This window comes from Glycine soja, chromosome 20, assembly GCF_004193775.1.
Source record: "Glycine soja cultivar W05 chromosome 20, ASM419377v2, whole genome shotgun sequence".
Lineage (NCBI taxonomy): Eukaryota > Viridiplantae > Streptophyta > Magnoliopsida > Fabales > Fabaceae > Glycine > Glycine soja.
The window spans coordinates 12,478,282-12,505,358 of record NC_041021.1 but is presented as its reverse complement, the minus strand read 5'-3'; the positions used below and the strand labels follow the sequence as shown (position 1 = coordinate 12,505,358).

Below are 27,077 nucleotides of genomic sequence, written 5' to 3'. Positions count from 1 at the left end.
ACTTATATTTGTACATATTAAATTAAGATTTCATTATTTTTGGGTCTTGTATTTAGGGTTTCATAATGTAGGTAGGGTACCCTAAAAATGTAGAATTTTTCAGCCCTTGTATTTTAGGGCACCTGGACTAGTTTTTGTATTAGGGGTAATTTTATAATTCCACATGCATTAAGTGAATATTTGATGTGTGTGTTGGAAAATAAATTTAATTGATTTGGGAGAAGCCCAATCTAATTAAATTTTAGAGGGGGAGGTGAGCATTTGCTTGGTACATCTCGTTGCCACATCATATAGTCACATTTTGTGCATGTCCTTCATGCTTTACATGCTTTATGACACCTAAGCACACTTAGTGAAGAATCTTAGACTTGATCTTGGAATAGTTGGCTGAACTATAGCTAAAATTCACTAATCATAATTAGTAAAATTTTGACTTCAAAATTTGATTCCACAAATTCAATTTCAAATTCAAGTGAAATTTGAATATAAATTCAAATTCTCCTCCAATTTTGTGACACTTAGGTTATAAATAGAGGTCATGTGTGTGCATTATTTCAATTTTGATCATTTGAGAATTACACTTCAAAGTTTAGACCTCATTTGAAGCACCAAATTTCATGCTCCTTCTCTCCTTCCCCTTCCCTTCATCTTCTCCTCCTTCAAACTCTTATCCATGACTTCCTATGATGGTGAGCTTCTTCTTGACTCATCTTCTCCTTGAAGTGGCGTCTCCAATCATCTTTCTTCCTTCTTCATTCCATTGCCATTAAACTTTAAGAAGCAAATGACTCCATTGATGAAGAAGATCCAAAACCAACAAGCTTAAATGAAGCTACATCACTCTCCATCAAAGAACTCTACCACAAGTTCCTATACAGAGCTGCAACAACATCACCAGTCACCAATCACGTTGTGCTCCATCAGAACGCCCCAGCACATCTCTGTCATGGGACAACAGAGTTTCACAAAAAGCACATTATCATTGAGAAAGTTTAAGATCATCCGTGCATAGACACCAGAGAGGCACAAAATCTCACCGAAGTTTGCCAAAAAAGTAGAAGGAAGAGGCTAAAAAGCAGCCACACCGGAGACAATTCTTGCAATCTGAGAAGAAAATAGGGGAATGCATTTTGTTCTACGTTTGATGTGTATTGCATAACATTGTTCAATTTCAATGGCAGTGAGACGTCAGAGGAAAGATTAATCATACATAGAGAGGAGAAAGGTTGTTTTTTTTTTTTTTTTTCATTTTAAAATAAAATAATATGATATTATTATAATATCCTTATATTAAATTAGTAAAACAAGGACCGAGTGATTTTTTGGTCTAAAACTTTTGATGTAGGATATTAATGCACTCATACGAAAACCCAATAGTAAATTTATGCCAACAATCTATTCAATAAATAATCCATATATCTAAGTATATAAAAACATTTGATTATAACTATTTTGTTTAAGTTTAAGCCGTTTTACTCAATAAAATAAAAGACGCCTGTTAACACAAATTCTATACGTAAAAAAGGACTAATGGCAGAATACAAATCACCAGGTACTAGTATATTGACGGGGATTAACCTGTACACCTATAAAATTAACATGAATTCATCAAACACCTACAGCAGCTTCAAAATTGTGAGAAATCTCTAGAAACTAGATACTGATACAAGATTTATGGACACGTCAACTCATGATTGCTTCAGCTTTCTTTGGAAAGTGTGTTCCACTTCAACACGAAGATTTTCCACATCCATCACATAGTCTCTCTGATACTCATCCGCCATCAAATCATGCAACAATTGTCTCATTCTGTTCAGTGCATCACCTAAAGCACAAAAATCCTTGAAAACCCGAGCTTCAGTGGTTCTTAATTGCAAGAGACTCTTAATCGCAACAAGGGCCTGCTTAATACCATCCCAGAAGTCAGTAGGCAAAAAAAAAAAAAACTATGTAAATTAAATTTCTCACAAAAGTTTAAAATCAAGACTTTTTTAGAAATTCTCTAGTCTAACTTCTCGAAAAGTTAAGATGCATGACTGTTTTAGAAGTTCTGTAGTCTAAATAAGATTAGAATATATATACACAAGTATAATCTGCATAAACATATAGAAAATTGAAATAAAGAACAACTGTAAATGACCAGTTTTAAACAATCCCCCACTCTTGCTCTACTGAACATATAATACTACCTTGTTTCTGTAGTCTAACTTCTCGAAAGTTAAGATGCATGACTTGATTTTAACTTATGAATGAATTTTATTTTTATTTTCTTCTATAAGTATTTATGGAGAAATTTATCTAAATAAGATTAGAATATATACACAAGTATAATCTGCATAAACATACAAAATTGAAATAAAGAACAACTATAAATGACCAGTTTTAAACAATCCCTCACTCTTACTCTACTGAACATATATACTACCTTGTTTCAAAAATAAATCTAAAACAATTTTTTCTACTGATTTCCAGAAGGATGCTTAACATCACCAGAAACACAACATTGTGGGCAAATTGAGAGATCATAGATTGGAAAGCAGATAACATTGAACAACCTCATTGGATCAATTTCAGATGTAGACATACCATAATGGAACATGGCTTGGAGTCTTGCATATGAAAGAGGCATAGTTCAAAATGTGTTTTTATGACATTGGCATTGCACAGATAAGGTTAGTCACAAACAAAACAGATCATTTGACAATGCTTTAACGATAGTATCAGGTGCTGTATCAACAATCACCTTTTCCTGGAGATCAAGGTCGGTTGATGTAGTTAAATCAACCACAGCCTTCAACAGATCTTGGTCATTGAAAAATGGTTGTTCTTCCCTATCTACATTTTCTAATTGATACGCTGCTAGATCAGCCAATAGACGTACAGCTTTCCTCCGTAGTCTGACATCAAGACTTGTATTACTCAAAATATCCTAAAAATTCAATAGCATTATTTGCCAATTCTGAAAAGTTGTTTCAAAATAAATTAATATAATACTAAACCATAGAGAGGTAGGTCACCTGAAGCATCCAACCTCCAGCTTCAGCATAGAACAACCCCTGACTAGCCAAATCATTCCTAATCAAAGCTGAAACAGCATATAATGCTTTATTGGCTTCTTCCATCGAATTAGAGTTTACCATTTTCATCAGCCTTGAGAGCACTCCAAGTTCCAAGATCTGGGACAGTCGAAATTTGGCAGCATTAATATATTGTTTAGGTCCAGTCAATGCCCAAGAGCTTCATAAAATTCCATTAACCATAAGAAGCAAAAAAAAAACAAACCTGCTGCTGAACAATTGCATTATTTTGACTAGCTTTTCCAAGAACCCATGCAGCAATTGTCCTTATACCAGGATCAGAGCAATAAAGTTCTTCTCTAACCGCGAGAAGTCCTCCAAGTTTGCTTAAATCTGACAGGCATGGGAATATCTATGAGAAATACACCATAGAACAGGAAAGAAGAATTCTAACACATGAAAACAAGAACAAGAAAACTCTCAACTAATGCTCTTTTGTACCATATATAAAGAACTTCACCATTATAGAAAGTGGTAGAGCAAGTGATAAAGGTTTTCAGAATCAATAAAGGAGAGAAAAGCTAAACTTCAAAAATGGAGTTTTGATATTAACTAACCCAACTGAAAAGAGGTTACAACTCTAGTATATATACTAGAGTGAGTACAACTGCAAATAGCTGGCATAACTAACAGAACAACTGTCAACTAACCTAGTAATTCTACTCTTCTACTCTAATACCCCCGGCAAGCTTATGAGGTGGCTGACAAAAAATTTGTCTACCACTCTGAACTTGTCCCTAAAAACTGTGAAGTTAGAAGGGGAGATAGATTTGGTTAGGATATCTGCATATTGATCAATAGCAGGAACATGAATCACTTGAAGTCTTTTCTCCAGAACTTTTTCGCTGAAAAAATAAATCCAGCTCCATATGCTTTGTTCTTGAATGCAGAACTGGGTTGTGAGCTAGAGCCACTGTACTCACATTGTCACAAAAAACCACTGGTGTAGTATGTCTGACTTGCAATTAAGATAGAAAACTCGGAATTCAAGTCACTTCAGCAGTAGCAAGAGCCAAGCTTCTATACTCTGCTTTCTGTACTAGATCTAGCCACAACTTTCTGCTTCTTAGACCACCAGGACACAAGATTAGGTCCTAGAAAAATCACTGCTCCTGATTGTTGATCTCCTATCATCTGGGTCTGAAGCCCAATCAGCATCACAGTATGCTTGAACAGAGAAGTTTGAAGAGGTAGAAGGCTGTAATCTTAATCCAAGATTGATAGCAGTAGCACCATTCAAATATCTGAGAATTCTCTTCACAGCTGTTCAATGCTCTTCTGAAGGATTTGACATAAACTGGAACACTTTATTTACAGAAAACTGATTTCTGATCTTGTTATGGTGGCATACTGAAGTGCCCCAACAACTAATCTGTAAAGGGTAGGGTCAGAGAATCTTTCTGAGCTTGATTTAGAGAGTTTACAGCCTCCAACCATAGGAGAAGCAATAGGATTTGCTTCATCCATTTTTGTCTTTGCTAGAAGATCCCTAATACACATATACTTAGATGGAGTAAGTGTTAGAGAGCAATCAGCTTGATTAGCTGCTTCAATTTCCAGAAAAGAATCAAGATCTCCACGATCTTTTAAGGAAAATAGGTTGTTAAGCTGAGAAACTAGTTTCTAAATCAGTTTAGAGTCATTTCCAGTGACTATGATATCCTCTACATATATTAGAGTGTACATTACAGATTCTGACTTGGAGTACACAAAAAGAGAGGGATCACATCTACTAGGAATGAATTGAAACTACAAAATAGGAGAGAGAAATAGAGAGTAAGAGAAAGAGAGAGAAAATAAAATTTGTGGAACTGTGAGATTTAGTTTCATTCCCAAACAGTTTCAGTTACACTGTAGTTTTTATAGAGACCTATGAGACTTGCAGAGCAAGCTTCTAACAGTTAGCTGCCAGCTGTCACTTGACAGCTGGACTACTAACTTCCACACTCTAATCTCACATAACCGAGTACAATACTCACATACCCCCGACAAACTTAAGATGGGTGAGCTTGAGGGAGCTCAAACACCTTGAGTTTGTTCCTAATAAACTGAAATCTGGTAGAAGAGTTTGTTGCTTAGAACCTTTTCCCTTACAAAGAAGAGATTGATCTCCATATGTTTGATTCTTGCATGAAGAATAGGTTTATGTGCTCGTGCCACAGTGGTTTGATTATCACAGAGAATGAGAGGCTTGGAAGTAGGAACACCAAGTTCTTGAAGTAAGGTTTGAAGCCACAGGATGCCAGCTGAAGTTTGAGCCAAGCTCCTGTACCCTGCTTCTGTGCTAGTGTGGGCTACCACTTGCTGTTTTCTGGACCACCAGGAGATCAGATTTGGGCCCAAGAAAATAGCTGCACCTGATGTGGATCTTCGGTCATTGGGGTCAGCAGCCCAGTCGGCATCACAATAAGCATGCAGGCTTAAGGGCTGATGAAGAGAGGCTTGTAAAAATCTGAGACCAAAGTGCAGAGTACCCTTCAGATATTGGAGGATTTTTTTTACTGCAATCCAGTGTGACACCAAGGGTCTTGACATGAACTGACAGACTTCGTTCACAGCAAAGCTAATTTCGGGTCTGGTGATAGTGGCATATTGAAGAGCCCCCACTACTGACTTGTACATAGTAGGATCTTGGAGGAGATCATTGCCAGCTTTGGAGAGCTTCAAGTTAGTCAACATAGGAAAAGAGATTGGTTTGGCTTCAGCCGTGTCAGTCTTGTGCAGAAGATCTCAGATGTATTTGCTCTGAGTGAGTATAAGAGAACCAGTAGAAGTGTGATGAACTTCTATGCCAAGGAAGTAATCTAGTTGACGAAGTTGTTTCAGAGCAAAGGTGGAATTTAAATGACTAACCAGAGTCTGTATAAGAGAATTTGAGCTCCCAGTGATGATGATATCATCAACATACACTAAAAGATAAACAACATTTCTGTCCTTTTAGTAGATGAAGAGAGAGGAGTTACATTTGCTGGTGTGAAACCCAAAATGCAGCAAAGTACTTTGGAGTCTTTCAAACCACTGTCTAGGAGCTTGCTTGAGTCCATAGAGAGCCTTGTCTAGTTTGCAGACAAGTGATTTATCTTGTGAAGAGAACCCGGGAGGCTGTTGCATGTATATTGTTTCATGAAGAAGCCCATTGAGGAAGCCATTGTTGACATCCAATTGATGTAAGCCCCAGTGATGATTGAGTGCCAATGTAAGAATGAGTCTAATAGTGGTAGGTTTGACCACTGGAGAAAAAGTTTCATTGAAATCATACCCCTGTACTTGATGAAAGCCTTTTGCCACCAATATGACCTTCTACCTATTAACGGAGCCATCAGGATTCTCCTCAACTCAAAATATCCATTTGCAGCCTGTGGCATGGCAACCAAGAGGGAGAGGAACAAGAGTCCAAGTCTTGTTATTAAGTAAAGCATTATACTCAGCTTATAGCAGTCTGCCAATTAGGATCTTGTAGGGCCTATTTGACAGACTTGGGCGGGCTCAGTGCGTGTGAGGAATAATGAGGGATGTAGTCTGGTTTCCACAAGACCAGACTTAGCCCTGGTCTGCATAGGGTGAGAATTTTGAGGAATAGGATGTTGAGGAGCTGACTCGGGAATTTAAATTAGATGCAGTGGCAGTGGAAGAGGGAGCTTCTGGAATAGAGGTTAGGAACTGACTGAGTGTCAGGTTCAGAAACTCCGTATAGTGGTAAAGGTTTGAGGAGGGGAAGGGGAATTAAACACATTGTTTTGTGAGGAAGTGGAGGAACTCCGTATAGTGGTTGGAATGGGAATAAAGGGTGCTGGATCAGCAAGGGGAATGTTTGCAGAAAAGGAGGATGAGGATGGTGGGGATGAAGGAGAACTGGGTTTAGAAAACACATCACTATAGGGAAATCTGGTCTCATTAAACACCACATCTTTGGAAACAAACACCTTTCCACTAGGAGATAAGCACTTATAGCCTTTATGATTTGTGGAGTACCCTAGAAAAAGACACTCATGAGATCTAAAGTCCAATTTATGAGAGTTGTAGGGTCTAAGAAAGGGAAAACAGGCACACCCAAAAGCTTTAAGATGTTTATATGTACGAGTTTGACAAGTTAGAACAGTACAAGGGACAAAAAACTTCAAAGAGCCAGTGGCATGACTAAGAGTGAGACCTAACACCACAACGTGACGATGCTTCCTCTCTACCACACCATTTTGGTGATGGGTGTGAGGACAAGCAAGTCTGTGAATGATCCCCAACTCTGAGAAATTTGTTGATAGCTCTAAACTCTTCCCCCCAATCTGTTTGTAAGGCCTTAAGAGGGTTATCATATTGCAACTCAACCATGGTTTCAAACTGTTTAAAGACAGTGAAAGTATCAGCTTTAGTTTTTAGAGGATATATCCAAGTGAACCTTGAATAAGCATCAACAAAAGACAAGTAATAGCGAAAACCACCAAATGAAGGCATAGGGGAAGGTCCCCATAAGTCACTGTAAACAAGTTCTAAGCGTTTAGTAAGTAGTAGTGGACAAAGGAGCATGCAAACTTTGAGATTTACCAACTGCACAAGCAGAACAAAAGAAAGTAGTCTCTTTATTTGATATGGGGTATATTACAATGATTCAATACAAGTTTGAGAGTATAATCATTGGGGTGTCCCCAGTGGACATGCCACAGAAACCTAGAACTAGGAGAAACAACAGTGGATACAAATGGTGTTTGTGAATCAGAAATAGAGACTAAACAATTTGCTGGAAAAGACAACTTGGACTGAGGCTGCAAGTGCAGGCTTGGAAACTGGTATAAGAACCCACTGTGCCTCGAAGCAGAATTTCTTTAGTTGCATGAAACTCAGAAAACTAAATTATCCTTAGCAAAACAACTGACACTGATCAGATTTTTGGTGATTAAGGGAACATGAAGTAAACTATGCAAAGACAAAGAGACATTAGGTTTAACAGGTGATGAAAGTAATTGGATCCAAAGGAAGAAATGTGCAGACCTTGTCCATTACCAATGTAGATTCGGTCTGGACCTTCAAAGGATCTGAGTCGGTGAATGTTATTCTGATCTGCAGTGACATGATAGGATGCTCCCAAGTCTGGGAACCAAGTGTTGTTAGTTGTAGGACATGAACCAAGTATTCCTGAATTGGTGATCATAGCACTAGGAAGACGTGCTTGTTGTTGAGGCTGAGATTGCTGAAATTGCTGAGGGAATTACACTTGCTTTGGCATCATTCCCAACAAGTTGGCAGAATTGGAGAAACTGTTAGATTGATAAGCTCCATAGTTCTGCGGTGCTGGCATGAATGAATTCTAAAGATTTGAAGTCTGAAATCCTTGAAGATTAGCAGGCATTTGAGGTTGATAATTCTGATCATAACAATGATAGCAATCCAAGGCTGGATGTCCAAACTTGTAGCAGACTTGACACTGCACATTGGAAAACCGACCGCGACAACCGCGGCCTCCACCACGATTGTTCCAACTGCTGCGACCACGTCCAAAGCTGCGAAACCCAAAGTACGAGTTGTAGTTCAAGTTTGCATTTTCAGAAGCAACATTTGCTTGAGCAGAGGAGGACGATTGTTGTTGCGACTTTGAGGAAGGGATTTCGATCAGATTTAGTGAAGCGGTTTCAGATGTGAGCTTCTTCTGCAACTTTTCCAAACTCATCTCATGTGCAAGAAAGAGAGATTCAACTTCCTCGATTTGCATCGGCTGAAATTTGCTTTCGGTGACTGAAATCACTGAGTTGTAGTCATGTAAACCTTCAAGGATAAAATCAACATGTTGCTCCAGAATGATCGGATCTCCGACCGACAGAAGTTAGCACATCAACCAAAGCTTTGATGCGCAACAGAAATTCCAAGACGGTCTTGTTATAAAGTGTAGTAGACCGCAACTTTGTGTGAAGTTGACGAGCTTTTGCTCGAGTTAGCTTCTAAAAGTGATTGTGAATTTTCTCGCATACTTGAAAGGAGTGAACTGATCCTAGAAGGTGCAACAGAATCGAGCTAGAAAGAGTTGATTGAAGCTATGTGAGGAGCATTTGATCTAGTATCTCCCACACAATGTATGTAGGATTGACAGTGCCTGAATCCTGATCAGCTTCACTTGCATATTGAAGAGGAATATTCGGACACACCAGATATCGGTGTAGTTGATGTGTTTTGATCGCTGGTTCTACTTGTTGCCTCCACAGCAAGAAGTTCAAATCAGTGAGCTCCTCAAAGATTGAGTGTGGGAAAGCAGAAGATGAAGAGAAGGAAGGAGTAGCAGAAGAAGGAGGAGGAGATTTGGCCATTGTAGGACCATCAAGCTCTAGATACCAAAATAGAATGAAAGAGAAATAGAAAGAGAGAGAAAATAAAATTTGTGGAACTGTGAGATCTAATTTCTTTCCCAGGCAGTTTCAGTTACACTAAATTTTATAGACATAGGAGACTTGCAAAGCAAGTATCTAAGACTTGCAGAGCAAGTTTATGAGACTCCTAGAACAAGCTTCTAACAGTTAGCTGCGGACTACTAACTTCCACACTCTAATCTCACTTAGCTGAGTAGAATACTCACATACTGCAGCAGTATGTTTATAAGTTTGTCATACCATGCTCTTGGTGCTTGCTTAAGCTCATAGATTGCCTTATTCAGTCTACAAACTAGGTGCTTATTAGAATTTTCAAAATCAGATGGTTGTTGCATGTAAACTTCTTCTAGCACACCATTTAGGAAAGCATTGTTGACATCCAACTACTGTAAAGGCCACTTATTAGTGATCGCAAGAGTGAAAATAATCTTCAGTTACAGGTTTTATAACTGGTGAGAAAGTATCATTATTGTAAAATGAGAGAAAACAAAGAGGGATACTTGAGTGTAAACCGTGTGTCAGAGTGCACAAAGGATGCGTATTTATATAGGATAATTACATTAATTATACATAAACAGAGGATATTATATTCTCTCTAAATCAAAGATAATATCCTTACAAACTGTAATTAATACTAGAATCAAAATATTAATTCTGATTTTCAACACTCATCGTCAAGCTGAAGCTTACTAAGCAATCAGCTTGTTACAAGAAAATTTATTCCCAACAATAAACATAAAAAGTGAGCTCCACTAAAAAGGCAATAGTTTGAATGAAAACTCAAGGATGCTAGTGAAGTCGGGAAATATTGCTAGAAAGAGAGAGCTGGAATATTGCACCAGCCTTAGAAAAGCAAGTTCTGACTTTCTTAAAATCATCATTTGGAAGTTTCAAACCAATATTTTGAAGACGACTCAGGGATGTTGGTGAAATCGGCGAATATTGCTAGGAAGAGAGTTGGAATATCCATCAGCCAAAGAAAATTCAAAGCAAGTTCCGATCTTCTTAAAACCAAGATTTGGAAGCTTCAAACAAACAATGGGGACACAAAATTATTCAAACTTGAAAAGGAGGAAATAGTGGTTGAAACGCGCAACTAGCATAGCACAAAAATCACCGAGAAACACGCCAAAAGATACAGCGACAAAGAGGCAAGCATAAAGTTTTTCACTGGAAAATGAGCAGTGAGATGAAGGCGGTTGCTGAAAAACACACTGAAAAAGAGACAGCGGCAAGGATAGGCGACTGGAAACTTCTTCCCAACAATGCAAAACACGTGAAAAAAAATTGCAAACCATACAGTACTTAAAGAAAGGTAAATAGAACCGAGCCCCAATGGTGTGTTCGCAAGGATGCTCCATTTGAGGCAAAACTCTCAAGTTATGCTCGCACAAAAGGGGAGGGGCGACTCCTGCAGTAGAAGCGCAGCCCAAGACAGTGCGCCATGCGCCAAAGAAATGCGTTGTTTGGCTAAGTTTGGCGCACAAGAGAGTGGGCGCATGAAGGAGCATCACAAGCCCAATTGAGATGTCGTAACCATGATCGTGTAGATCGATGGACAACAATGCTGGTGGTGGGGTCACCTGCTAGAAAGCTTGCCGGAGCTTCGGCAAAGGACAGGGGCAGCTGCTAGAAAAGGGGGGAAATCGCAGGAAAAGGGGAAGAAGGGCAACAAGTGGAGAGCTGTTGGACCTTGTGGCCTCAATAATCTTAAGAGGGATAGGCTTAGAATGCAGAAGAAGCAACAACAATCAATTTAACAATGTTCTTTAAACATGCAAGACACAATTGATTGCAACAAAATAAATAAGGGAAGAGAGAATGCAAACACAATTTTATACTGGTTCGGCCACTTCCCGTGCCTACGTCCAATACTTAAGCAACCCACTTGATATTTCCACTATCTTTGTAAATTCCTTTACAAAGTCTGAACCACACAGGGACAACCCATCCCTTGTGTTCAGATGTTTTACAACAAGAGACTTACAGTCTCTTAACCAATCTCATTGTGGAAGAAGAATTCTCTCTTCAAGAGAAGAATATTACAATGAAGATCATGTAAGAATTCTTATAGATTTTGCAAGTGTTTGGTCAAGGATTTCTTTTGAGAGAGCATTTGACAACGAAGTTCTTTTGGAATCTCTCATTGTCTTTTGAGAGGATAAGACATTTTTGCCAAGCAAAACTCTCTCTTCAATTTCGTCCCAAGTCACACATATATATAGGCCTTTGATGGCCATTCAAAATCCAAATGATAAGATGTGACTGTTGGCGATATTCCTTGAAAATCCTCTCTGGTAATCGATTACAGAATTAGTGTAATCGATTACACAGTTGTTTTTCTTGAACAGTTGTGACCCTTCATATAAAATTTGAATTCCCAACATTCAGAGTCTCTGGTAATCGATTACATATGATGTGTAATCGATTACACACTTTCAAACCATTGGTAATCGATTACATGTATTGGTAATCGATTACATGTGCCTTGAATGACTTGAAACCTTTCATTGTGAGGCAAGGCTTGATCTTGAAGAAATCTTGAATCAAGGCTTTGTTTGTTGAAACAATCTTGAGGCAAAATGAGCCTTGTTTGATTCTTCTTTTGACATCATCAAAATCATGTATACATACATTCACATTCTCCCCCTTTTTGATGATGGGTATGGGGATAGATTAACCAGTGATTAATACTTTAGATCATTCAGGAATTTAGTGAAGGGTCTATACTCTCCACCTCAGTCAGATTGAACAGCTTTAATAGGGAGATTAAACTGTAGTAACCATTGCCTTGAATTGTTTAAAAACATCCAACGTTTCTGATTTATTTTTCAATATGTAGATCCATGTAAATATGGTATGAGCATCAACAACAACAACAACGCCTTATCCCACTAGGTGGGGTCGGCTACATGGATCAACTTCCGCCATAATGTTCTATCAAGTACCATACTTCTATCCAAACCATTAATTTCGAGATCCTTTTTGATAACCTCTCTTATAGTCTTTTTGGGTCTTCCTCTGCCTCGAATTGTTTGTCTTCTCTCCATCTGGTCTACTCTCCTCACTACAGAGTCTACCGGTCTTCTCTCTACATGCCCAAACCACCTAAGTCTATTTTCCACCATCTTCTCTACAATAGGCGCTACTCCAACCCTCTCTCTAATAGCTTCTTTCTAATTTTATCCTGTCGAGTCTTACCACACATCCACCGCAACATCCTCATCTCCGCTACACCTACTTTATTCTCATGTTGGCTCTTGACCGCCCAACATTCTGTTCCGTACAAAATCGCCGGTCTTACCGCAGTCCGGTATGAGCATCAACAAATGTAACATAATATTTGAAACCTGAATTAAATAAGAAAGGTGCAGGGCCCCACAGGTCTGAAAAAACAAGCTCAAAAGGACTAGAATAGACAGTTAATGAGGGAGAAGAAAGCAATCTGTAATTTTTTTTTTATCAGCAAAGATATAATATATATATATTAATTGAGTACCAGTGGTACTAGAAGATACAAGTTACAAATCCGAACTGGTTCCAAGTCAGACTTTGTGTTTGAACTAAACCAGATACTGGATACAGAGATTTGTACTACAGATATTTATTATAGTTTCCTATCCTCAACTTCTTAAAAACCCTTCACTAAGATTGGTGGACCATTGATTGTAGTGAATGTTGAAACCCTTCTCCAAGTGTTTGAGCCATGTCCATAATAAGAAAATTGCATCATCCAGCATTTTGTTTGCATTAAACGTATCATTGGAAAATATAATATTATTTCTTTGCTTCCAAATGGTCCATGTCAGTGCTAGTCACCACCACTTCCATCTATTAGCCTTCATTCCCTCCGACACTCCATAAATGTGTTGGAGAAAATGTTTTCTTGGATGATGCGGGAAAGCACCCACCAAATGCACCCAAGACAACGATTCCCACCATACTGAAAGTATTTTGCTGCAGTGAAAAAACAGGTGACCTGTGCTCTCCTTCGTGGTTCTACGGAAAGGACAAATAGAGTCATCTAACTCGATTTACCTCCTCCGCAGATTTACTCTGGTTGGTAGCCTATCTTTGAGTAGTCTCCATGCGAATGTAGCAATTTTAAATGGAACCTTGAGCTTCCATAGTTCCTCGAACACTCCATCCTGGATCTCCTGTGATAAGTCCTCCGTAAGCACATTATAAGCACTCCTAACCGAGTATTGACCATTTGGATCAGCCGTCCACACCCACTGATCTCTAGTTTGAGGCTGAATTCTATGGCCCTCAACATCTTTTAGAAATGAGACCGCCATATCTACTTCACTATCAAACAATGATCTCCTCCACCTGAAATCTCATTCCCACCCAGTGTCTTTGAAAGCTCCCATGTGTTGTATGATTTGGTTTTGCTAAGAAGATATGAGATACAGCCTTGGGTATTTCACTAGTAACGTACCCTCTCCACCTCTCCAATTGTCCTCCCAAAATTTAAATTTGTCCCCACAGTCCACCATCCATAATGTTGAACTATTCATTATCTGACCATATTGCAGATGTTGACACACCAGCTTTAAATCCCTCCACCATATGGATTCAATATTGTCTCTAGGTGCTTCATTTAGACTCCTCCACCCACCGTACTTCGATTCAAGTACCTTGGCCCACAGCTCCCCCTGATTCTGGAATAAGTTCCATTGTCATTTAGCCAGCAGTGATAGATTGAAGGAATTGATATCTTTGACTCCCAAACCCCCAACTTCTTTTGGTAGGAACACCATTTCCCATTTGATCCAAGCTATTTTGTTTTGCTCATACGCACCACCCCATAGGAAAGTCCGCTGTAAACTCTCCAGCTTGTCCATCACACTTTTAGGAACCCTGAAAAAAGAGAAAATAAATAGGAATGGATGTTAGCACTGACTTTATGAGAGTCACTCTCCCCCCAAAAGCCAGGTGTCTTTGTTTCCATTACGCTAGTTTTCTCTCACACTTGCTAATGATAGGGTCCCATGTCTGACATCTTCTTGGTTTTGCTCCAATCGGAACGCCGAGGTATGTAAAAGGGAAAGACATCCAGCTACAATTGAGGTAATTGGCTGCATCAACTTTCCATTGTTCTGACACCCCAAAAGCACCAAAACTACATTTAGCAAAATTAATTTTGAGGCCCGATACTAGTTCAAAGGCCCTCAAAATTGCTTTGATTGCTTTAACGTTCTCCATAGTTGCCTCCCCAAAAAAGATTGTGTCATCCACATACTGGAGGATACTCACTTCCACCTTGTTTATGCCAACTAAGAATCCCCGATATATCCTTTTCTCCATAGCCTATGAGAAGAGGCCATTAAGTGTCTCGGCAACAATGTTAAAGAGAAGAGGTGATAGTGAATTTCCTTGCCTAAGTCCTTTCTGAGGTAAGAACTCAGATGTTGATTTTAGGCACCCCTCTATCCATTGAATCCATTTGGTGCAAAAGCCCATCCTTCTCATCATATAAGTCAGGAACTCCCAAGATACAGAATCATACGCCTTCTCATAGTCAATCTTGAAGACAATGCATGGCTTTTGGCATCTTTTGGCTTCATCAACCACCTCATTTGCAATCATGACACTATGTAGCATATGCCTTCCTTCTATAAATGCTGCTTGCCTTTTATGTATAATAAGAGGCATGATCTTCTTCAATCTGTTAGCCAGGATCTTAGCCACTATCTTGTACGTACAGCCTATCAGTGAGATAGGTATGTAATCGTTCAACATTTGTGGATCCACTACCTTGGGGATTAGGGCTATGAAAGATGCATTAGAGCCCTTTGGAAAAATTTCATTGAAATAGAATTCATCCAAAAACCTTAGGAGGCCAGGTTTAATAATTTGCCAAAATTGCTTCATGAATTTGAAATTAAGTTCATCTAGGCCCGGACTTTTGTTACTCCTGTAGTCCCACACAGCCCTTTTCACCTTATCCTCTGGAAACGCTCCACAAGCATGTTGTTGTGCTGGTTGGCAATAGTCTGAAAACATATACCATCCAATCTAGGTCTATCAAAGTCATATTCTTGGAAACGCTGTGAAAAGAACCTCCTGACTGCCTCTTTGACTGTTGCCGGCTCTTCAATCCAAGATCCATCCATCATCACTCCTTTCAAGCAATTATTTCTGCGGCTAGCATTAATCATCAGATGGAAATATCTAGAATTACAGTCACCTTCTTTAATTCACGTAGATCTCGCCTTCTGTCTCAAAAATGATTCATGTGATTGAGCTGCTTCCCATAAATCCTGCTGAAGTTGCTTCTTAGCTACCAACTCATGATGAGCTAGCTGTCTGTCATCTGTTTCCTCTTCAAGCTTGTTTAAATGTTCCTCAATCTTCTTATATTTCCTGAAGGTATACCCGAAATGTTCTTTGTTCCATGCCCTGATTCTTTCTTTCAGAGTTTTAATTTTTTCTTTTAGCACATACCCTCTCCAACCTCTTTGCTGGTTAGAGGTCCAACTCTCAAGTACAATTTTCTTGAAAGATTTGTCTGATAGATAGCAATCAAGGGTTCTAAAAGGCTTTAGACCCCAATCAACACATTTGGACCTAAGCAATAGTGAGCAATGATCCGAGAAGTTCCTCTCCAATGTATATTAAGAGGTTCCAGGCCATTTGGCAAGCCATTCCGGGGATACCAGGAATCTATTCAGCTTACTCCTAATTGTTCCGTTTGGTCTAACCCATGTGAACTTTCTACCAACCCATGGTGCTTCCTCTACCTCCAATTTTGCAATCCACTCATTGAACTCCCTAGAACTATTATCCTCCAACCCCCTCTGAGAAGCTCCAAATCTCTCTGCAGCAGTCCTGATGTTAAAATCCCCCAATATGCACCATAGTCCCTTAGGGCTGTGATTTTTCAATTGCTTGATACTATCCCGTAGCACTCTTTTACTTTGAATATCACAAGGTGAGTAGATGTCGATAATCTTAATTGTTTGTGCCTCCTCACGCCACTTCCCTATCAGCATTATAAAACCAGTCCCAATAATCTTCGTTTCCAGCATAAATGTTTTTTCGCTCCACATATACAGAATGCCACCCACTGAATTGGATGAAGGTTGTGCTTCCCACCTAACTTCAGATTCCCCCCATAGAGCTTGACACATAGACCTCTTGATTGCCTCCTTTTTTGTTTCCTGGATACACAGCATGTCTATGTGATGATTATTGACCAACCTTCTAATTGCTGGCCATTTGACCCCCCTCCCTAACCCTCTTACATTATATGTAATAATGTTTATGGGGTCCTCCTCCTGCTTCCCAATCTCTCGGCCTCTTTAGTGTCTCTTTCTTCCATTTCTATTATTTGCTTCAGGTGGTTCCTTTGTGCAAACCCCACTGTAAACCCTAATTCTTTTGCCATCTCCCATAAATTTTCTGCCTTCTGAATGTGGTTATTGTCCAGATTTGCTTCCTCATTCACTAATTGTTGTGATGAATAGTATTGGCAGGTTTGTTCTCAGTCACTCCGCTGGGTGTGTGCTCTCTCCTGCATGTGTGGGTGCGTTGTTAATTGTTTGATCATGGCTGCGTCCGGAAGGGTGTCTTGCTTCTGCACCATCGTTTCCTATAATAGACTCTACATGAATTATCTGGGCCTGCCTGGCTTTTCGAAGAGTTTGTTTAACTAATGGAGTGCGGGGGGGGGTGGTTAGCACAGCCCAACCCAACAATATCTGTTGCCCCTAGGTCACGTGACACTTTTGAAATAAAGCTAATCTTCCCCACCATACCAACGTTCCACTCTGCCTCCAGGTTTCATTTTTTGTGCATTTTCTCTCTCCTTCCGACAGGGCTACGAGTCCCTTTAGTCTGTGCTCCCCCATTTTTGTGCACAGTACCTTGTTGGGTATCTATGTTGCCGCAGCAAATGACGGACATTTCGTGTTTGGTAGGCATGTTTTTGTTAGCGCTGACTTTTCCTGGTTCTGACACTTGTACCCGATAGGCGTTGTTTGTCCTTTGGGTCAGGCTGGCTGTTTTGTCCATCGGATCGTCGACGCCAATATCCAGCGCGTCGAGCCATCATTCTCCTGCGTCATCGGCGCCGTTATCCACCGCGGCGAGCCATCAGCACTCTCCTCTAATTGTATCTCGTCCGATGAACTGTACTCCATATCGCGCCGGCACTTGCAGATATTTGAGAAAGTTCCACATTCCTACGTTGTATGCACATGAAATATCTCCGCTTGAATGTGCACAGTAACGATATGTTGGATAAGCGGTCTCCACGGTGTTTTAAGTAAAATCCTTGCCATATCCGTCTTCCGAAGTCCCTCTACGTCATCATCGACATCGACCATGTCACCGATACCAGCCACTATCTTCTTCATTTGCTGCATGTCTCAAGCTATTAGAGGTATTTCCCAGCAGTGTATCTATGTCAACCTATACCCAGGGCGCATCCGCGGATTCCACTTCTCCAAAGTGTGGAACATTGAACCCCCTCCTTCATTCTCTTCATCCATAATTTTCATGCTTTGTCGTCTGTGAGGCCGAGGAGCAGGATCATGTCGTCTCCAATGTACTTTGGTGATACGTTAACTTCGAAATCCCATAGAATGTCATCCTCGACTCTATCAAACAAGGACAAGTTTTTTAATCTCCCCACCCATGCTTCGTTGAGCCATTTATGCCCTGCCAACGGTATGTCGAGGTGCACCTCTGATTGCGACCTATTGCATGAGTACTCCCCTTTGACTGACCCTGGTCAGCTCTTGGGTTATTCTTCTTGACAGCATCCGCGTACGATCCTCGCTTCATTCCCATGGACCCTCCTTGCTTCATTCTCAAGTACGCATCTCTGTTCTCCTCCTCACTTGGCTTAGCGTATACTCGTCCATAGGCTACTGGTTGTGACTTTCCAGGAATAGCTCTTCCAAATTTTGGAATGTTGACAAACATTTTTAGCCCACCAAAGACAATATTGTCCAACTTCCTCCCTAACTAGTGCATATCCTCCACCCCTTTGAATCTTACGAATCCATACTTCCTTCCATTTTTGTTTCTTTTCTTGGCGATGAAAATCTCCCTTACGTCGCCCGCTTTTTTGAAATGTTGCCACAACTCTTCCTTAGTTGCATCCTCAGGGAAACAGGTGAAGTAGAAGGATGATATATCCTTATGGTCTCTCCAATTTGTTCGCATGTAGCTTTGTTGACGTCCTTTCCTGTTGCCAGCGAAGTTCAGACATTGACCCTCTCTAGATCTCTCTCTAATACTCTCTTTCCTCTCCCTCCTAGTCCTAACTCTCTCCCACCCACTATTTCTCTCTCCTCTCATGTTTCTCTCTCCTAACTTCTTCTTGATTACAACATGTAGCAAATTGTGATTTGCTTGTGCATCAAAAATCGATTTCCACCATTAGCATCATTATAATTGTTAGCACTCTCGCCTGAGCAAGATTTGCTTGTGCATCAAAATTCTGATTATTTGAATTGTCAATTGAAGAATTAGGCAAGTTAGACAGAGAATTAGGAATTTGAAGCACCTTCAATCAAATTGAAGGAAACTAATAGTTTCTTTTTGTGAAACTAGTCAAGCCGAGCCTCATGACCTAGTAACAGAGTTTCGACCTCATCAATGGAGAGAGGTTCAAACTTGCTAAAAATCAATGACATAGTTGACTCATACTCCTCATGCAGACCTTCGAGAATAACATCAAGTTGCTCCTCGAGAGTAATCGACACACCAATCAAGTCTAGAGAATTTACAAGCATCTGAATACGTAGAAAATTTTCAGACTGACCTACTTTTGCACGAATCATGGATCGGAAATGAGAGTGATGTTTATCCCAAAGGTGCCATGCAGTTCTACAACCAAGTATGTAATACTTGGTTCATAAAAATAACCGTAAGGGGTTAAAAATAAAATGGGTTGTTAGAGTTTAAGCGGGTCCCATTGCTTTCACTTGTATAAATAGCAGTAGCCTATTGTAATAAGATTGATTCAGAAAAATTAATAACACTCAATCCCTTGGGACTGTTCTTCCTCGTGTGAGTTCCACGAGTGAGTTTCCCTTCTTCCTCTGTATTCTAAGTTCTTGTGTGAGGTCTTGGTTCTATGTTCTGAGAGTAGTAAGGAATCATAGATTGATAATCTTCAACCTAACAAAGTAACTGCGGAAGCACTTTGTCGGAAATGGTTGATTGAAGCTAGGACAACAAAAGCTGGTCATGTTGTTCCCAAGCGAGGTACTCCGATGAGGAAATTCAAAGATCACAATCCGCTAAAGTTCTGAACCGTGGTGGAATCGACAAATTCACGAGGAAGTGATGAAGATGATGGCCTTTCAACACTGGTTCTACTTGCTGACACCACAACAAGTAGTTCGAGTTCGTCAATTTTTCCAAAATCGCATGCAAGAAAAAGGTGGAAGACTGTGTTGACAATGTCACAGCCATCGAAATCGACATTAGAGTCGGTGTCAGAGTCACCGTTGAGTTTGGCGTCGGAATCAGCATCCTATCCGTTTGAGGCGGTGTCACATTCGTCGGAATTTCTGTTTGGATCGGTGTCGCATTCACCGGAATAGAAGTTTCAGCCTCCGGAAACGATGAAAACAATGGTGAAGAGGGTGAAGGAGGATTAGAAGATGCAAAAGCCATTGTTAATCCCTAAGATCGAACAAAGCTTTGTGATACCATAAAAGATTTTCAGAATCAATAAAGGAGAGAAAGGCTAAACTTCAAAAATGGAGTTTTGATATTAACTAACCCAACTAAAAAGAGGTTACAACTCTAGTATATATACTAGAGCGAGTACAACTGTAAACAACTGTCACAACTGACAGAACAACTCTCAACTAACCTAAGGTTAGTTGAGTTAACTAACAAAACTAACTCTACTTAATAGAGTAAAAAGAAAAAGGAGTAATTCTACTCTTCTACTCTAATATAAATAAAAAGAATAAAAACATGCAACTATTTGTTCTTGACACATCATTCAATAGATAGAAAAACACATGTAATGTTACAATCTTCCACTCTTGTTCCATTTGTTCATCCGAAATTATTTTATGACCTGATTTTCATTTAACTTGTTTCCAAAGTTCCACTAAAAAATATGAGAGGAGATCATATTGTCAAGCTTCCAGGGGAAGTGAATATTAAATAATATAAAGCACATCATATAAAAAAGAAGATTTTGAGGCTTTTAAATTACAAGGCATCTATTTGGAGAAGGCGAATATGAGCAGCACACTCTCTATTCTCTTACACTCCATCCAGCAGTCTCTTCTTGGTTGAAATTCATGTGAGCCTCACTAGTTTATTTAGTCCAAGAATGAGACTCACCAAATGGGAAATAAGACCCACATGAATTTCACCCAAATTGCCAAGTGTTAGAGAGTGTGATATTATGATTTTTTATTTGGAGATAGCTAAGAATGATTGTTCTAGTGAATGTATCAAATACTTTAAAAATATAAGAAACAAATATAGCATTTCTAAACTAGCAACTATTCAACCAAAATGACATAAACACTAGATTGGGAATCAACACTACAAGGTTTTAAATTGCAGTCTTCAACTGCAATTTGCAGTAGTTATACCCTAGGTTAGAGGTCCCTGCAACTGCATTACGACAGCTACCATTTGTATTGACGAGTAAACATTATGGTATTTGAAAACATTCATATACACCCTATGAAGCACAAACACCTCTCTTGTTCAAAGTGTTGCTGTGTCTAATTCCGACACCAACACACCTAAATACTAATTTGACACTTCTTATTAAGTGTCTAATTCAAAAATTACTTTTTGGTGGCTTAAACCCTTAAGTTGTCACCTTTAAACAACTAATACAATTGAAAAAACATAAAAAAAATTATTTAAAAAGATGTATATACCATCAACTTAGATATTTTGTTATGTTATTCATATTTCATTTAATTAGAATCTTTCAGTTTGTGTGTGTATGTGGTGTTCTTGTGTCCTATATTTTAGACATTAGTTGTGTCGAAATGTCCGTGTCCGGTGTCCATGTCAAAGTCCATGCTTCATAGTATACACCTACCATTTGCATTATCAATCGACTCAACAAGCTCAAGAAGCTCCTGTAAAGCACGGTGCCTATCTTCCAAGGATGTAGACACGTTATTCAAGTCACTTATTGCGATTCTCATCAATTCAGCATCAGAAGGCATCTTCATTTTCTCCATTATTTCCTATTTAATTAATACATAACATAAGTGAATATTAAACACACAAGAAAAATGAGTTGAATTAGTTTCAGTGCACCTTGATTTCAAATTGACGTTTATATAGCTCGCTTGGTGGAAGCCGTTGCTGAGCTTCTGCTGATTCCTTTAACTTTCCAGGATCAGAATGACCTATGCAATAAAAGAAAGAATTATTTATAGTGATGAATTTAGGTAAAATACACTGATAACTGTTATATTATAACATTGTTAATTTTTGCAATAATCAATCTAAAAGTCGCATTTAAAAAAATTGGTTAGCAAGTTTTAGACTGAAAATTAAACTCATATTCAACTTAACCAGAGAACTCTTATAAATAGAATTTTAATGATTTTTCACTTGAATGCAGAGTTCATGATATTGTTCATGAAGCATGAAAAATTAGGCTTAAGATTCCAGGCCGTGTATTTCATTCATCAAATAAATTCGATGAATGAAATATGTGATCAATCTTCAATGGCTAATTTTATTATCAAATGCCTATTCAATGTATTTGTAAAGGTTCAAAAAAGAATACATACTTATAGCCCACTGCAACATGCCATCGAGTGAAGAAAAGCCGCCGTCATCCGGCGGCGGGGCCAGATCGGATTCCTCCGCAGCAGTAGACCATAACAGCCCGCCGGAAGTGAGGTTGGGTTCTGCGCCGCCGGTCTCCGCCGCTACCGCCGCCGTGAAGAAAAGTAGAGAGAGGCAGAGTGTTCGATCCATTTAGCCACACTAAGCATTTGCACTTCGCGTTCGTTCTTCCCACTTTTATACCAAGGACACGTCACTCGGATGAATCGACACCGTTGGTTTCAGATCCAACGGTTTGGAATTTTTCTCGATGCGCCGACACACAAAAAATTTATGTTAAAGAAAAGATAAAAAAATACATTTTATGAAACTATAATTTATGTAAAAAAATATATATTAAAGATAAAATTTATATTATATATTTACTTTATAAAATAATTTTTTAATAATATGATAAAAATACATAAGATAATAAAAATATAATATATAAAATAAAAATAAAGTTTATATAAATATACATATTTTAATTTATGTGAAAATAAAATTTAATCTTATATATTATATTTTAAAAGATAATATATAAAATTATAAAAATATAATAAATTAAAAAAGAATAAAATTAGAATATTGAATTATTTTTATATAAAATTTATATTAATATTATATTTTGTACTAAATATTCATGTGGGACAAATTTTGTAATTAAATTTTTATTTATATCTTTTCTACAATATTACATATCAATTAAAAAGATATAAGGTAAGTAATAAATGTGACCAAATTAATTTATTCATGTCATATATTTTAAAATCTATATATTTTAAATTATTTAAACACACACTCTCAATGTCAATTTTTATTAATTTGATTATAACAAAAATGAAAAGAAATTGATCATGGATGCACAAATTTTAATTAATGAAAAAACAATTATTGTATTGTTGAGTTTGGTATGTCCAAGTCACATTAGACTGTATCAAATAATTAAATCCCTTAGGTTTTGATGTTAACAAAGAATAAATTTGATGTACTAATCTTTCATGCTTAAGTTATAGATTATTTTATCTCTATAAGATACAAGAGAAAAGCATAAACAAAAGGACACCAGACAATAGACAAAGTATTAGTCACTGGACGATAATGTTTTGGCATCCAATCCTGAGAAGACAAGTGTTTTTGTACTTGGCTCACAATACAAAGACAATGCTCAGGATTTAGCGCACAAAAGGAAAGATTTAAAATGTCTTATCTTGACATTCTTAATTCCTTTTGTCTTATGATGTTAATGTTTTTTTATTTGTATGCTGAAATTCAGCTCTGAGCACTAACAACACGATCAAACTTCTCTAAAGATATGCTGCAGAAAGCGTCTGTGGTCCCCACTCTCTCTACATAGTAGCGACCTCATGTCAAGTGCCAAAGCTATTAGACAATGACTAGTTGGGATCTCTCAATGGATCAAAGCTCTGAAATCCATATAAAGCCTAAAGATGTTCGTGTTAAAGTTGTCGAAAAACAAGAGAATATTCTAAAACAAAACAAACATGTGTTGTAACGCTGTCAATCCACTAGGCGAAGGAAACTTGAGCGAATTGAGTGAATCTTAGTGTTGTTAAGTTAGCGAGTTTCATTGTATTCAAGCTTATTGTGTAAATACTCATTGAGTGATTATAATACATTTTCTATCAAACATATATTATTTGTGAAAGCCAGGAGTAGCTTAGTAATAAAGGATACTTGGTTTTAATCTCAGGGAAAGATTAAGTGTAGTGCTAGGAGTGACCTAGAGAGTATTTGTTGTAGCTAAAAGTGGCATATAAAATACTTAGTTGTAATCAAATATTTGATTAGTGGAATCCTTCAAAGTTTGAAGGAGAATTGGACAAGCCCAAGAGTTGGGGTGAATCAGTATAAAACCATTGTGTTTTCATTACTGCTTCAATATATCTTGTTCTTTTCTTTAAGTTACTTCTACACTATCATATCCAAGTTTTCCAGACTAGTTTTCCAAGTCCAAAGTTATTTCGAACCCTTTGGACAAAACTCTTCGTCCATTGACATCTGCTTTTAGAAAAGCCTTTATAGTTTTCAAAAGACCAAGTTTTACCCATCACACTATTTAGCCCCCTTCTAGTGTGTTTTAGGTATTTCATGTATTACTAGAGATCGTGCATCGCTTGGGTAATAAGCCAGAAACTTATTTGTCAATACATTAAAAGATAAGAAAAATAATATGGTTACAAATTTTCCAAGGATTAATAATATTAAATTATTCCTTCATTAGGAGATCGAATGATTGTATTTTAGGACGATTTGTAGTTTCCCTGCAAAAAAATAAAAACAATAGAATTTGTAATTAAAGACAAACAAAATTATTCAAAAATATTCTTCATGCAATCTACACGAAAAAATTGTATACCTTTGTATGATACTTCTTGTTTCTTTATAAAATTCATCGTCTATATTTTGTCTCTAATAGAAGAACTCCTAAAAATGCACAAAATGATGAGTTAGATTATCTGCTCAAACCTATAATACAATGAAAAATAAATATAATAACTAATTACAACCTCATAAATGCATAATCTATTACAACGGTGATCACTTGAAATTGCATCATAGATTTTGCTACCAATTAAAAAAATAGTTAGAATTATGTTAGAGAAACATAAATAATTTGAAAATTATAGATGAATTATGTTACCTATGCCTTTTTTGAGCCAACAATTCTTTTTTGACCAAATTTTAGAGTTGAGTTCTATTTGTCACTATAGTTGAAATTGATTACGTGATACATGAAAAAATATCAAGTTTTTAGTATACATGAGTAAATAACCTTGTGGTCAATTGGAGTCATTGTTGCGAGATCATACTCATCCTTCCAATCACCATAAGTTTTGAAACTAACCTTCCTAAAGAAGAAAAAGAAATTTCATAAGGTTAAATGTTTTAAAAAAAGCTATACAATTGAAAAAAAACATAGTTAAAATTTAGAGAAATACTGATGTCATCTATGATCTTTTGTTTTGATATAAATAAACCTGTACCATAATTGAATGTATGAAAATGAAGAAGAATTAGAGAATGAATGGATGATACAAAGAAATGTGAATATTTAGAAGTATGTTATTTTTTTTAAAAAAAAGTATAGAAGTATGTTAAAAATGATTAAAAAAATATTTTTATTTTATTTTATACTAATAGACAATTCCATCATAGATTGAGATTATAAAATAGTCATTTTTTATTAGCGGCAAATGTAACTAAATATCATATACTATTTCAAATACTAGCTTAATACTCATGCAATACACGAATAAATTTGGAGGGATTTTTTTTTAAAAAAATATATTAAAAATTTTATCAATTTTTTAGATTATTAAAAAATATAAAATCAATTCAAATATTCACAAAACATAATTTATTACAATTTTAAGAAGAAATTTATTAAATCTTAATATAACTAATTTATTTCATTGTTTTCTTGTATCAACAAAACATTTGTAATATTTTTAAAATTTCAGATAAGGATTCATAACCATTTTCAAATACTTAAAACTAATAAATTTGAATTAATTCAATTAAAATAATTTTTTATAAAAAAAATTGAATTTAAATTGATTATAAATACTAATTATATTTTTAAAACTTAAAGTTTCATGAGTGTTAGGTTTGGATAACCACTCTTCACATCTATCTTTGATTTTTATGAATAACAATAAGTATAAATTATTGATGTTCTAATGAGTTATTTGGCAAGTGGACAAGATCATCATGTTAAAGGATTTCACAATAATCTACATGTATCATCTATACTCCAAAAGAAAATGTTGTGCTAATTATTTAACTAGCGTCCAACTTGTTAAAACCAAAGAGCGTCTATTGACTATGTTATTCAATGTTATACACTACATTTTGTTAACTCTTGCGCCTAGCTAGTAAGAGACTCACACATTCTTTTGAAGTGATTCAAAGTACATGTGTTCTATCTTCTACAAATTTATTGATGATCAATAAGTATAAATTATTGATGCGCTAATGAGTTATTTGACAAGTGGACAAGATCATCATGTTAAAGGATTTCACAATAATCAACATGTATCATCTACACTCCAAAAGAAAATGTTGTGCTAATTATTTAACTAGCGTCCAACGTGTTAAAACCAAAGAGCGTCTACTGACTATGTTAATCAGTGTTATACACTACATTTTGTTAACTCTTGCGCCCAGCTAGTAAGAGACTCACACATTCTTTTGAAGTGATTCAAAGTACATGTGTTCTATCTTATACAAATTTATTTTGCCTCTCTTTGTTTTGAAATGAATATAAGAAAAAGATAGAATAGAAGTGAATAGAAGGTATTCGCAAAATATTATTTTGAGGTCACTTTTGTCGAGGACAAGGAGCACATGACATTGTTTGTACTATTGCTCATTTCCTCACAAATCAGAACATGACATGTAGTCTTATCTCCCAGTGAGAGACAATGGTCTTCTCAAGGAATCAACATTGATCCCCTAATGGATCTTTCTCTTAAGTTTATAAAAGGCAATCTCTACTCAAAAGGAAAAGAACAAGAAGGAAAAAATCATTATGAGAATATCTCTAAAGCAAAAATCCGTTGAAATCACCGGACGACTGATTTAAAGTTTTCATTTATTTATCCTTTGTTAAGCAAAGCTATCTTGTATTTGAGCTTTACTGTTTATTCACTCAATACTTGGGTTTCTTAGATTTAGGGGGAGTTTAAGACAGTTCCAGAAGTGGTATTAAGAATACTTGTATAGCCAGGAGTAACAAGTCAAAATACTTGGACACTTTCAAACCATTCTCAATGAACTAAGATCCTTAGGCTAAACTTATGATAATTATAATCATGAAATAGCACAAATCACACTA

At 37.2% G+C, this 27,077-nt stretch overlaps 1 protein-coding gene across 1 annotated transcript; it reads right to left on the bottom strand.

Moving 5' to 3' along the window:
- Positions 1-1,418: 1,418 nt before the first annotated feature.
- On the bottom strand, positions 1,419-22,384 carry LOC114402766 (nucleotide exchange factor SIL1). The gene is made up of 7 exons (XM_028365432.1): positions 22,180-22,384; positions 21,698-21,789; positions 21,474-21,624; positions 3,283-3,410; positions 3,018-3,176; positions 2,744-2,929; positions 1,419-1,901 (listed from the first exon to the last, which is right to left on the bottom strand). Exons 1-7 carry the CDS (start codon positions 22,367-22,369, stop codon positions 1,689-1,691), a joined length of 1,119 nt encoding a protein of 372 aa, XP_028221233.1. The 5' UTR covers positions 22,370-22,384; the 3' UTR covers positions 1,419-1,688.
- Positions 22,385-27,077: the final 4,693 nt, after the last annotated feature.